The 14,846-nt window shown below is 36.2% G+C and overlaps 1 protein-coding gene across 1 annotated transcript in view; it reads right to left on the bottom strand.

Moving 5' to 3' along the window:
- Positions 1 to 14,846, bottom strand: part of LOC149779897 (uncharacterized) — a 137,126-nt gene that overhangs the window by 63,316 nt on the left and 58,964 nt on the right. Inside the window, exon 4 of the mRNA XM_089936583.1 lies at positions 9,573 to 9,633. Within this exon, the coding sequence (XP_089792709.1) occupies positions 9,573 to 9,633 (61 nt within the window). The remainder of the gene's footprint in view (positions 1 to 9,572; positions 9,634 to 14,846) is intronic.

Below are 14,846 nucleotides of genomic sequence, written 5' to 3'. Positions count from 1 at the left end.
CGGCTATATCGAGATACATTTTTACCATGGTGACCATACTGAATAACAGATTTCCATTTAGGGCCAAACATACATCATAATAAGTCTTCTGGTGAAAGCACTGTGTCGATATGACAAGCAGTCTAGGAGAAGAACAATAACAAGTTTTTAAAGATAGTCAATATGGTATAAATACTGGAGGTCAGATCATCACCACCTTCATTTTGGGGCAACTGGATTATGGTGTGACATCTTTTGACTATTCATCCAGGAGCAGTAACAAGACTGGAAGTCAGAGTCTCTTTATTTTCATTTAGGACCAACTAGATGTCATTAAGAAGTCTTTTAGGAAAACCCAAGTTGATACAACAGTAACTTGATTTTGAACAAGATTTTCATGATGGCTGCTCTATTGACCATATTGGATGTGCAAGGAGCGCGATTTTAGGACCAAGTAAACAAAGGTTTCTGGTGGAAAGTCTAATGACATTTTGTTCAGGTGGAGTAGCAACAAGATTTTTACAATGGCTGCTGTGTGGCCATACTGGACATAATATCAGTATCATTTTCGAAAGATGTCTTTTATTTAAAAAAACCACGCCAAAATAACCATCCGTTCAGATGCGATAGTGACAATATTTTCAAGATGGCAACCGTGGTGGCCATATTGGACATCAGATCAGCATTATTTTCATTTAGGACCAGATATCATAAGAAGTGTTTTGGTGAAAATCCCATGTTAAAATGACTTTCTGTCAGTGAGGGTCCGTAACGATTTTCACGATGGCTGGCAGTTATATTGAACGTCAGATCAGCAGCTTTTTCATTTAGTACCATTTCATTTAGTACAAATCAGAATTCAAAAGTAGTATTTTAGAAGAAAGACACATTGATAGGGTGCAATTTTTTTATATAGAATAATATGTCTGTAATATAAATTTCACAATATAATCCGTCATAGTCTGTGTAACAAATACCCATTAAGACTGATGTATGGGCTAACCTGCCGATAAACTTGGTAGCTGGCAACAAATGACATCTCCTGCTTGGGACATGAATTGAATTTTAATTAGGGTTCACTTAATGGTTTGAGCTAGAGAAGAGTGTAATCTTAAAGTAAGGACATGTCGCAGTAAATTACGAGAATTGACAAACCAGAGAATATTTTAGGAGGTTGGGGTCCAATTGAAACAGGTGTTGGAATTTTTTGACTTTGTTAGGACTGATAAAGAATTTTTGCGGGTAAAGGAGTAATAATGATTGGCTAAGCTAAATGAGGAGGTGTGTTCCCAGACGAAATTCAAGGGTTTTAAATTAGCTCCACTCATAGAACTAGTCAATCCAAACTCTTCTGCTGAAAGGGAAGTTTTGACTGGGAAATAAGAGATATCTCATTAGACTGTAGGCACCTGTAAGAAAGTGAGTGATACAAAAAAAAAAGGGAGAGATCCGACTTCGTGTTTGTGTGTGCGAGTTAGATTTTTAATGCAGCTTTAACAGTTTTTCAGTCATATCGCTACGATGTCTGCAGTGTGGCAGTTTATAGTGATGTCTAGCAATGGGGCATCATGCCGCAGACAAGTAACATGATGTCCCACACAGTCACATTATCCTGACACCAGGCTGACCAGTCCTAACACTAACCTCTTAATGCTGATCGCCCAGTGAGGCAGCTGTTAGCACCATTTTTGTAAGTCTTTGGTATGACTTGGCCGAGGTTCAAACCCACAACCTCCCACTTATGAGGCAGATGCTCTAACCACTAGGCGGTCAACCCGACTTCGTAAGGAGGTGTGAATCTTGGATAAAGCATGAGGTTATTCTTGGTTCATATGATAGTTCCCTTTAATTATTGTAATTATTGTTGAATTTATTCCTTTTAATTCATACTTCAATTTACCCGGAGTTCAGAAAGAATAAGTGCATGTTTATGATTCACGTTTCTGAGATGTCATACCATATTCTGTTGATATGAATGAGTTCAGATTTAGAGGCTTGGTATGTAAAAGAAATCATGTATTAAAAGATTTCATGTATTTCTTCTGGTGCAAACTGTGCATATGTAAATTATATGTCTTAAATGATTTGTATTATGTATGCTGAGGATCAATTTTCCTATGTCTGGAAATGTATGTCAAGGAACCGCTGATCAGTAAAGTCATTAGGGTAAGGAGTGAAGTCTGCCAATTCATTTGTGTAATTGTGAATTCTCTTGATGATTTGCTGCATGTGTGCCAACTGATAGGTTAACTAGTAAATTTATGGCCACAGCAGGACAATCAGAGAGGACTAATTATGTCATGGTACTCAGTTAAGAAGCAGAAGCTGCTAACAGGACAGAGATGTATGATAATAGGTTGTTTGTGTATTAGGCAAACAATATTAGCTAGTTCTGTTGAATTCTGAAAGACAATATCTGATGCAAAGGGAGTGAGAATATTGTTTGATGCTTGGAGAAGAACCCTGACATGTATTTAAAGGAAAAACAAATTAGTTCCACACCTGACAACATGAGGAAAGAGAGCAGTCCAAACTAAGATTTGATGACCTGAAGAGGCTAGAAGAGAGATAACATGGAAAAGTGGTAGGTAAATGTTGACCGATCACCAATAATGATTTGGAAAGGACTGGAATCACCATGTGATGCTGCCATGCCAGCAATCTGAGTCTGATCTGTTACTTTATCATATGTTGAAATTTGGTTTTTTTAAGCAGAATTCTATAACTATTTCAGAGAAAGCGAATCATTCACATGTCATTTTGATTATGTGATTGATTAAATTGTTGTATTTTACATGATGGGGGTTTGTGCTATTCTTTTCTATATCTCTGGTATTACATCCCTTAATTTCATATTTCATGTTATTAACTCATTCGGCCCCGATCCCGTCTGTAGGCATGATCCGGTTTCTGCATTCAATGGCCGATCCCGTCTCCAGGTGTGATGAATGTGTGTTAGATACAATGTCTCTGATTGGTTAGAAATGGTTTATTCCAAGAACTAAACAACTATTAAACCAATCAGAAATGATTTTACTTTCATTTGTGGAAATTTGAATTGTTCTGAAGCAAAAGGCTAAAGTTTGAGAGCGGTTTAACTACATGTGTTCTGTTCATGAAAAATCGTAAATGATGGCAGACGGATGAATGATTTTTAATGAGAGCAAAAATGTGGAGTTTCTCGGGTTTGATCTCGAAAATATTGAGCAAGCTGAGGAAAGATATGTTGAGCAGTTGAATATTTTGTGAGATTTAGATTTTGACGTAGAAGTTTCTGAGATTGAATCGTCCGAAAATGATGATGCTGACAGCGATGATGACAGAGTTCTTGCGGATAAACGTTGCGCATAAGTTTGTAAATACTGGATAAATAAGTTGTGGAAAACTTCGACAAATAGGGAAAAAATTGCATCAATGTGTTGACAAATTCATTTGAAATAAATGGTGAAAAATTTGTGGATTTTGTTTGGATATAAGAAGAGAAATTAAGGTAAGAGTGAATGCATGTGCACGATGTTTTCAAACAGGTAAAAACTATGGGGCACAAGCAGCTAGACACGGCTTTGTGCTTCTGAGGCATATCAGCAGAGATACTGAAAACAGTGCTGGGGCCGAATGAGTTAATTACACGATCTGGGCAGTAACACTAATGTCAATCATCTCCTAGACAACAGTAAGCAAAACGTTAAGGAGTGGGGAAGGTATCTCACATAGTACACTACACCTATGTTGATATGACCATCATTTCAGGAGATAAAGAGATAACAAGATTTTCAAGATACTGGATGCACCATTTTCACTATGACCAACTAGACCATCAGATGGATGTATATATTTCATGGACAAACTCCAAGTTCAGGAGTAACAATAACAAACCTGTGCAAATAGATGACAGAAAACATATTATCCTACAAATTCCCATAGCGTATGACCAATAAAGCTAACACATCACAAAAAAGGAACAAAAGGAAAGAAAAGAAAAAGAAAATGAAAACAAACATGACAAGATCCTTGATTTTTCCTCAATCTGGAAATGTGACTCAAACTTTCACACAAAGGCACAGCTAAACATGAGAACTTGCTTATTAGCATATAAACATCAGACCAATAGAAACAGTACCATGAAGTTATAGTTGAATCGGGCAAATTATGATGAAGATATGTGAATTTCCAAACATCTGACACATATCTTGTACACTGTTTAAAATTATAAAACACATTTTCTAACACACTGCATATTAACATAAAAACAAGACCTATGGTAACATACCAAAGTTTCAGCTGAATGCATCAATAAATGTTCAATCGAGATTCACTATCACACCTTCGACTTCAGTTCCACAACATACAGAATTCTACTACAGAATGGCCTTAGACTTCCCTTTCTTCTACACCTACTCCCATAAAAAACAACTATCACCCCAACTATTCTGAAATGCATCTCATCTCTGCCATCAGAACCTGTTTATCTGTGCCAATTAATTCATTTAAACTACTCGTTTAAAAATAGAAGACAAGGTTAACTTGAGTGTCCTTTTCTTAAGTAGTCACCATTATTATGTTAAATTCTTGTGTACATTGATAAGGGGATCACAGAGAGGGTTTAAGTCATTCATTAAGGCATACCTCAGCAAATCCCACCCCCCATTTCTTTTTTAGTTCCAGTTGGCCTATCTGATACTACTCCAATGGTACAGAATCACTGCCAGTGTCTTGAACCAAATGAATACTGCATTCTTACAACAAATGCTGACAACTCAAGTTTTATGTTTTACAACCTTACCAGGCAGCAGACTTCAAAACTGACTAAGACTTGTCCACAGTAGATGGTGGGTCTATCCTCAGTGAATGGTTGGCCTAAACCAAACCTGGCCAGATAGATCTGACCTTCCCTAAAGAATTAACTTCATCTTACTACTACTGAACAAATTCTCAGGGTTAAATTTTGGTCAGTTATGGTACAAGTAGTTAATCCCTTAACACGTCAAGCATCTTAATTTATTTTGTTTTTGTTTGTATAATGCTCTTTCAACCCTTTACCTTGCATAAGCACTTCTGGATCACACTTCAGTGGCAGCTCTTGTTGACACCTCTGTCTCATTTGTAAAAAAGCACTTGGACAACTGTACCATTTGCATATAAGCCTGTTTCAACACATGCAGTGAACATCAGCCAATTATAGCTAGTTTTTGTAGCGCATCCTTTAGAAAAACTTAGAAACTAATGGTACTGTGGCAAATAACTATTGTTACATAACACGATTGTCATTTAAGACATAGTCATATGTAGTGAAAAGTAACTGGGTCAGATTCTCCCTTATCCAAAGTGGTGGCTGCAGATCTTGTTCAGCACTTTTTTTTAGCTTGGATGATGCGAGTTATGCTATGAAGGCTTCAAGAGTCAAATATTGCCTCCGATATTTATGTAGGCTACACTGATTTTAATAATTAAAAAAATCTAGATAATTCAGTTAGTGATACAGATGCAGTCTACAAACCTGTAGATTTTGAGGTTGAGAAAGGTCAACTACCTCTTCGCTCAACTGGCAGTGAATTCTCTCAAGATTTTAAAGCAAATGAAAACAATTAAAAACTGAAAAATAATTATACAGCCAAAGATCAGATTTTACTCTTAAACCTACATGTTATCTATAGATTACAGACATGTACAAAAAATGTAAAATAGTTAAAATGAACTAGCAGAAAAATCAATCACACAATAGTGTGTTCTCCAACTCTCCTTGAAAAAAACTGATGAAGTCTCATAATCAAAGGTAAACATGATCACAAGAACTTTCACATTACCAAGCTAGCAATACTGAATGCCTTTAAATTTATTAACCATCATAATCTGCACACAATAATTTTAATATTTTCAAATTATATTGAATAACTTTTAGTGCTTTTTGGTTGAACCTGTTGGATTTATGTATACATGCTCCCCTATAATTAAGCATTTGGGGATTTGCTCAAGGTTTTTGAGGGGCATGGGGAGGGGATAGGAGATACTGATAGTAGGGCCTAACCAGAAATCGCCTCGGACATTCGCCTTGGCCGAATATCATGTTTTTCGGTACTATTGGAAGTATTCACCTCGGCAAATAATACGCGCACAAATGGTTACAAGTAAAATAATTCAATAAATATCGAACTTTTAAAATAAATTATAATTACACAAACAGTTAACATTCCAATGGACTTCATGAATCATGATTGATGATAATTTATTTAACTCAATTTTCTTTAGTAATTTCACTAGCATTCCCCAGGTAGCGTAACTTTTCTGCAACCGGTAAATATTTGAGTGTAGAGACGCCATTTGTAAAAAATTCTTAACAAAATTTAATTATTACGTATTCAAAATAAAATTAATAAATAATATATATATATATTAAAATACTCATCGAAAAATGTCTACTCCGAAATTAAGTAGCAAGATTTGGAACTTTTTCACTATAAATGCTGTGGACGAATCGAAGGCAAATTGTGATGTATGCAATGAAAGGCTAACACGAGGCGGCAAAAATGCTCGTTCGTATGGAACTTCAGCTCTAATAAATCACCTTCAATCCTTCCATCACTCTGAGTATGACGAATACACCAGATTCACAGAGAGCCACAAAAGATGAAGATTTAAAGAGGAAACACTCAAAGCAAGGTAACCTCGATTACTTTATAGAGAAAATGACACCATTCAGACAAAATGATCCATGCAAGCATGCAATAACTAAATCAATAGGAGAAATGATAGCAGTTGATATGCAACCGTTTTGTTTTGTTGAAGATACTGGCTTCACTCGACTCATGAAGGTGCTGGAACCACTATATAAGCTCCCTTCAGCCATGCACTTTTCTCGAACTATAATACCCGACATGTACTTGTCAGTGAAAGCCATCATTCAAGAAAGGGCTGACAAAGCACTATATGTAAGCTTCACAAGCGATGCATGGACTAGTGATAATAATTTACATGCATTTTTAAGTCTAACTGCTCACTGGATAGACAGCAACTGGGAGAGACAATACGCATTTTTGCAGCTTCATTTGTTAGAAGGGTCGCATGCAGGAGAAATGCTTGCTGCTGAACTTTTGTCCATTATGGCAGAGTGGAAGGTAGTGGGTGACAGGAGGGGAATTTTGGTAAGAGACAGTGGCTCAAATATGGTAAAAGCAGCACATGTGGCTAAGATATCTGACTTAGGATGTTACATTCATACTCTGCAATTTCGTAGTTGGTGAAATTTCTCAACATGCAAAGGGCAGTTAAAGACACAATCACACTTGCATGTGGAATTGTCGGTCATTTTAGACACTCTAGTAGAGCAACAGACCATTTGAAAAGAATTCAGTAATCATTAAATTCCAATAGGACCGATGACGTACTTGACGTTACAGATCAACTTCTTCCTGCTCATCGACTCATACAGGACGTATTTACCAGGTGGAATAGTACCTACTATATGCTAGAGAGGTTGCTGGAACAAAAGCGCGCGATTGGTGTATACAGCCAGGAAGCAGACATCAAATCTTTAACCGCCAATCAGTGGAGCCTTGTGGAGAAGGTTTTAAACACTCTCAAACCATTTGAAGAGCAGACTAAGCAAGCCAGTTTGGCATCCTCGCATGCCGGAATGATTATTCCGGGTGTTCGCCTACTGGAATGATATCTACAAAGAACAAAAAATCCTGGCGATGATACTGGGATTCAAACTATGCGTACGGAGATACAATGATCTGCATGCTCGATTCCAGCACCTTATTACCAGTAAAACTTGTGCTGTTGCCACAGTGCTGGATGCAACTTACAAACTGAGATTTTTTGACAATGATGAGAAAGCAAAAGCCAGGCAGATTCTGCTTGAAGTAGCTCTAAAAGAGATTTGCACACACCGATCTTCAACTGCAACAGTGACTTCAGCAACACAATGTACTTCAGAGCAGTCGGATTCTGCGGTAGTTGCTGCTGAATCGGATATGAAACATGGCGCGTCTTCTGTTCTCGATGATTATTGGGAAGATTTTGATGACCAGCAGCAAGAGCACACTGCAGGTTTTGATTCAACAACGGATGAAGCTGTCTGCCTCAAGGAGCTGGATGCTTATTTGTCTGAACCAGTTCAGCCACGCATTACTCCTCTGTTCGATTCCATAGAATACTGAAGTTAAATCAATACAAATATCCTATTTTGGCAGATTGTGCAAAGTCATTTCTTGCAACACCTGCTTCCAGTGTTGAAAGCGAACGTTCATTCAGCAGTGCAAGTGACATTTGCGAGGATAAATGTTCAAGCTTGGCGCATTACAAACTGGAACAGCTGTTGTTCTTGAAGAATAACTTAAGCGTGGTTAATTTTGATTACTAACTTAACAAAATTGAGGCGACTAAATTACCAATTTTTTAAAAAATTTATTGCATTTACTAAAATATTACGTTATATTACGATTTTATTGTCATTTTTGAGTAGCTATAAGACTTTAATTATTATGTTACTTAGTATACTTACCGTCTCAGTAATAGTCGGTATTTCGTTTGACAGTCTTTGCAAAAGTAGTACAGTGTATTTGTAGTATAAGTAATGCTACTGTGTTAGTTATTGCACATTTACTGATTTTACTCCTAAATATTCTAGACTATAGAGTCTGAAACTATGTAGTACTTAGTACTTCATTTTTAATTCTTTATTTCCGAATTTTGATTGCATCTATATAATTTTTTCATTACTTCGTATAGTCATTCAAATAAATAAACATAACGTACTATTGTTGTGCAATGTGTTACTTACGTTTATAATGAGTCATGTTGTCGATCGAACTTTACTGTAGGTCGGTCTTGATGGATTTCTAAAATTCTAAATGGATTTGCCTCGTATATAATGCAATCCCCAGACTTTCCCTATGGTTTCAGACTAAAATTTTTCGTCTTATAGGCGATATATACGGTACACGAAAAGTTTAAACTTCGCATACGATAATGAAACAAACGGTACTCTCCGGAGTCGCACCTACTACTCGGTTCGCGCCTGGATCTGGCAAATAGTACATCCAAATACTCGGATTTTGTACTCGGTGAAAATTATCTACTCGGTTAGGCCCTAACTGATAATATGTGATGTGAAAATGTCTCATGGGATTACTCAAGGTGTGACACTTTAAAGCAGTACATGACATACTCATTCATCCATCCTTTCTTCCATCCATCCCATGCATACATAGAATGAGTGACACCATCATGGCTGGAGGAAAAAGGTCTCTTGGTTGCTCTACTTTTAACTGGTTTTTATCTACGTTTTTATTTGAAACTATGCTTATGTTGAATTGTTGTTTTAAATTATGCTGATGTTATATAAATCTTTTCGTATCTTATTCATGCATGGATATTTTTTTAAAACTTCATTATACATGTTGCTATTCTATAAAACATAAAAATCTTCAAATTATTTTAAACATGTATATGCAAAGACGATTAGCAAATCATTAATTGTGAATGATGAGAAGAGTTTTTTCTCTTTCTGATGTAAGAAAGCTTGAAACTGTTGCGTTCTAAGAAATTGTACATTTAAAACAAGAAGGTTTACTAGCTAGCTGTCCACTTACTTTTGTCTCTTTTGTTGTTTTCTGGTCTGCTATTTGAATCATCTGACTTGAAATTAGAATTCTGAAAAAGAAAATGTACTTTCATGATCACCATACCATTTTTAACCCTTTACCTCATAGAGCATAGTTACAAAGCGCAGCGTGCTATAAATAGAACACCTGTTACCTATACAACCCCATACACATAGGCCAGCCTGTGAACTGTTAAGCAATGTAGAGTACGTTACGTTTAACAGCAATTTTAACCATTTTACATTTTTGGTACACATCTATTATATGTGGAAAAATTTAAGAGTAAAGTCCGATTGTTAGAGCTGTGTCATTATTTTTCACGGAAGAATTTTTTATGTGCTTTAAAATCTTGAGAACTTGTTCACCGTCATGTCATTGAGGCCATGTGACCAACCATACCTGCCATTTCCTGTACTTGAAATTTACAAGTTTTTCATCTGTCTCCATCACTAAGTCATCTGAATTTGGTAATTTATAAAAACTAATTGCTGCCGACATCAATATCAGAGACTTTACCTAAGTTATTGAATCTTTCATGGTTGTGATTCTAATCATGAAAACTTCATACGTACTGAATGAAATCCGCAACTGCCATTTTTGAAAGTGGAGATTACAACCCAGTTACTTTAAATAGCAGATATCGACCAGTGCATAAACAGTGATCACGTGATCTGACGTAATTGTCATTCGCAGTATGTAGTATCTAATGGGGGTTTTCCCCGAAGGTGGCACTACGAAAACCAGCTCAAAATGGCTGATGTTTACAGCAGGCGTCAAAAGGCGCTTCCATGCAAATGGAGTAGAGGTGTCCAAAGACGCTTGCATGAGATAAAGGGTTAATGGAGATTTACTGGGGTAAGAACTTTGTCCAATAAACTAACTTCTAATGTGATCACAATTTTCTGAAGGTAATAAAAACAAGAATATGGAACATTGGAATAGATCAATGCTCATTCTGTCGTATCATATGATGACAGTGCCAACTGCTAGTAAATACATTACAGTATAGTAAAAGTGAATTAAAGTGGAGGATGGACAGATATATAGGATGACTAGTAGACAAGTCAACACAATGTACCCTTCCTCATGCAATGTCAATTGTACAAAAATGAAAGCAAATGAAGAACACATCATCCTAAAGGTAACAAGAAAAGTTGTTGTAGGGCATAGCTGCCAACCTTCCAGGCTCACAATTAGTGAAAATGGGCATAAAAAGTCGTGAATTTGGACAAGAATTCGTGAAAAATACCATGACAATAACTCCATCCACTCTGACCGTCAATGCTACACTATATCAAGTTTGCAATATAAAACTAAAACACTAAATATATGCAGAAATATTTATTTATCAAGACATGATACTGTGGCAGACTTGAACTTCCTCAACTGCTTGATTGTAAATTTGTTTTCTAAACAGTTCAGACTTTTTGCCGGCTGGTTGATCTTGGTGACTAAAATTACTGACAAATTTTCTGCAGCTGAAGTGGCCCTAAAGTCTTAATTTTCCTCACAAGAGAAAACACACTTTCGCTTGCACTGTTGCTGTGAGGAATGCACAGGAGCTGCAGCACTTTTGGTCCTTCCACAGGAAAATTTGGAAGCGATTTTCGAGTCTGGCAACATTTGTCAGAACAAATGTTTAGCATGGTCTCCAGCTGATAAAGGTAGATTGTGTTTGACAAGAAAACTCACAAATAATGCTTCAGCGTTAGTAGCCTGCATTTTTTCCGCCAATTGTTTAAAATATTCCGGAGCTGAAATCTGCGAATTCTTAATTTTCCCAACTTCTATGTGTTTTTTGCAATCGACATGCTTCCTCACATCGTCTCTGCGATGGCGCACTGAGTGCAAAAAGCATGATGAATATCAATGTTTAATGTCAGAATGCACGGCCAATTTTTGATATATTCCAAATTAAACTTCACTTTTTGAGCAATAGAGTTCTTTTTTCTTAGTGGTGAAGACACTTTCAAAATCGTACATGCGATGCTGAACCGTAACTCAAATCAATGTTGGTGACGCATGAGCAGAGCAAAATTCCGGTTAGGCCCCAGTTTCTCTCAAAAGCATTTGTAAAACTACTCTTATACATACAGATTAAAATTGGCTAAAATGCTTGCTACCGAGCCAACTGTACTAATCGGCTGTAGATCTACTAATATCGCGACCAGCAGTACCGGACTGTTTCGGCAACTGCGAATATCACGACTAGCGCTTAACGGGAAATCAGTTATTTTATTAAAGATTTAAAATAATTGAGGATTGGAGAATTTGTGAATTTTTGGCTTGCAGCGTGAATCCGTGAATCGCTGAAAAAGTCGTGAAATTCACGCCAAATTCGTGAGGGTTGGCAGCTATGTTGTAGGGTTTAACGCCATTTTTCAGCACACGATAGGCTATACATGGCGGCCAGTATTAATGGTGGTTGAAGAACCCAGGAAAACCCCCAGAAAGAACCACTGAATCACAAGAAGCTACTGGCAAGCTTTCTCACATACCTACATTGGTCAAATCTGAGACTTGAACCCATGCAGACAGAGGTGAGATGGCAGTGATCCATAACGAAGAGTGTGTTAGACCACTCAGCCACTCGGGGCCCCTAACAAGAAAAGTAATCTTAATACTGAAGCAACAGAACCTAAAATTTAAGCAGGGAAAAGTTGGTATCCAAGAGCCCCTACAAGATAAAAAGAATGGGGTCATTCAAAAGAGACAAGGGTCAATTAATCAAATGTTGGTATATTCTTGCACATTCCAGAAATAACTAGCACAAGTCTCTCCCCTGAACCATTTGAGAAATATTCATGAAATTTGGAATATATCTGAATTATGACAACACATGAATCGTGTTGCAAATAAGATCTGGATTTGTTTGAGTAGTAATTTTATACTCATCATGGTAGACAACTGTCTTCATTCTTCAACTGTTTCATTAAACATTTTAAGCTTTTCTATCAGGACAATGTGTGCCTTGTAAAAAAATGGACTCTGTCTCATTATCTTCATAGTAAACTTCATCTGAAAGGAAGTGATTATCTTCCAAACCATTGAAGATACCTTTGTGATACTTGTACCTATCTGCATTATGACAATTTATGTCACGCATAAGAACGGATTTTACCATATTACTAATTCTTTAGCACTCTCTGACAGAAATCTAATTCATTTTAAGATTATGATCATTTATAAACAAAACTCAAATCATTACAGAGAAACTATTTGTGCAAGGCCAAATGAAAGTGGCACAAATTTTTTAATATTGATCTTTAGGTTACACAAGTTCTGATGCTATTTTAATGAATTCTACCAATTTCGAAGTTTCATGATGTTTTTGAACAATGTTATTTTACAAAGTAGTGGCAGCATGTCTTTTTTTCTTGCATCATTTAAGTCCACTTTTTCCTTTCATTTCTTATAGTAAAGCTGGGCCTGCATTTCAGAGTTTTGTCTAAATTAGAAAAATCACATGAAAAGGTTCACTGAATGTCTTCACTAGAATTCAAATGCCCCAGATGTGGAACACCTAGCTCTATGATGAGATTTGCGTCTTCCACACATCAAGACTGCAGCAAAACCTGAGTTAAAGTACTCTATTTCAGATCTAACTTGCTTACAATGACTACTGCACTATCTCTACTGAATATTCTTACTATGGACCTGCAGTACATGTTGAGTATGCTTACTATGCACCTGCACTATCCCTATTGAATATGTTTACTATGCATCTGCACTATCCCTAAATATACTTACTATGCATCTGCAGTACATGTTGAGTATGCTTACTATGCACCTGCACTATCCCTATTGAATATGCTTACTATGCACCTGCACTATCCCTATTGAATATGCTTACTATGCACCTGCACTATCCCTATTGAATATGCTTACTATGCACCTGCACTATCCCTATTGAATATGCTTACTATGAACCTGCACTATCCCTATTGAATATGCTTACTATGAACCTGCAGTATCCCTATTGAATATGTTTACTATGCATCTGCAGTATCCCTATTGAATATGCTTACTATGCATCTGCACTATTCCTAAATATGCTTCCTATGCATCTCTGCAGTATCTCTATTGAATATGCTTACTATGCACCTGCAGCATCCCAAATGAATATGCTTACAGTGTACATGCACTGTACTCTATTACAAATTTCTATCAAAAGAAGTAATGGGGATAGAATGAAGAGGGTTAAAAAGCAATTAAATCCTACATGTGTAAGAGAAAGTAGTCATGGTCATGTGACAACTCAACTCCTAAGTCATTTTAACTGAACAAACACTTTAAAATAGTATTATGCAATTAACGTTATTAGCCCACGTCATATAGGATTTAATTCAGCAACACTTTACCTTCTCAGTTGGAATATGGTTCCATTTATATCTCACTACAGTCAACCATTTCACTAATTTTACATTCAACTGTGTAATACTGCATAATTGCACAGGTACTCTTTTGAAAAGGAAATAATGATGCAAAATACACAGATCCTGTCATGCACAGATACACAGATACAAGTAAACATGAAAATACTGGACAGTAGTCACATAATCAGGAAAACTAGCATTAATATAAAAAAAAACATACTGGACAGTTTGCTAGTTTTCCTGATAATGTGACTACTGTCCAGTATTTTTTTTATATTAATGCTAGTTTTCCTAATAATGTGACTACTGTCCAGTATTTTTTTAATTAAAGCTAATTTTCCTAATAATGTGACTACTATCCAGTATTTTTTATCAAGGCTAGTTTTCCTAATAATGTGACTACTGTCCAGTATTTTTTTAATTAAAGCTAGTTTTCCTAATAATGTGACTAATGTCCAGTATTTTTTTTTTTAAGCTAGTTTCCCTAATAATGTGACTACTATCCAGTAGTTTGGATTACAGACAGTTTTCATAATAATGCATAAAAAGTACAATAAATCAAATCCACTATGGTGTCTGGAAAATTATTTTTTTAAAATCCATCCCAAATATAAATTTAATCCTAATTAATGCAGCATACTATCAAAGATGGATAAAAAATATTCCAAACGATTTTACAGTAAGTAGTTCTTGTTTTTGATTAAAGTTGAATATCTGCCATATGATGCATTTATTCCAGCAGGAGTTATGTCCCTTAGTTCACAATGTTATACTGTCAAGAACTACACACTATTGCATACCATGTAAGAGAACAGAATATTTCATTGTAATTAGTTCTGAGGACCAAAACTAAACAAGTCGCTGCTTCAAGGACATCCAGTCTGTG

This window comes from Sinohyriopsis cumingii, chromosome 16 (genome assembly GCF_028554795.1).
Source record: "Sinohyriopsis cumingii isolate HCF-2022 chromosome 16, ASM2855479v2, whole genome shotgun sequence".
Taxonomy (NCBI): domain Eukaryota; kingdom Metazoa; phylum Mollusca; class Bivalvia; order Unionida; family Unionidae; genus Sinohyriopsis; species Sinohyriopsis cumingii.
This window is presented reverse-complemented; position numbering and strand designations above follow the sequence as displayed.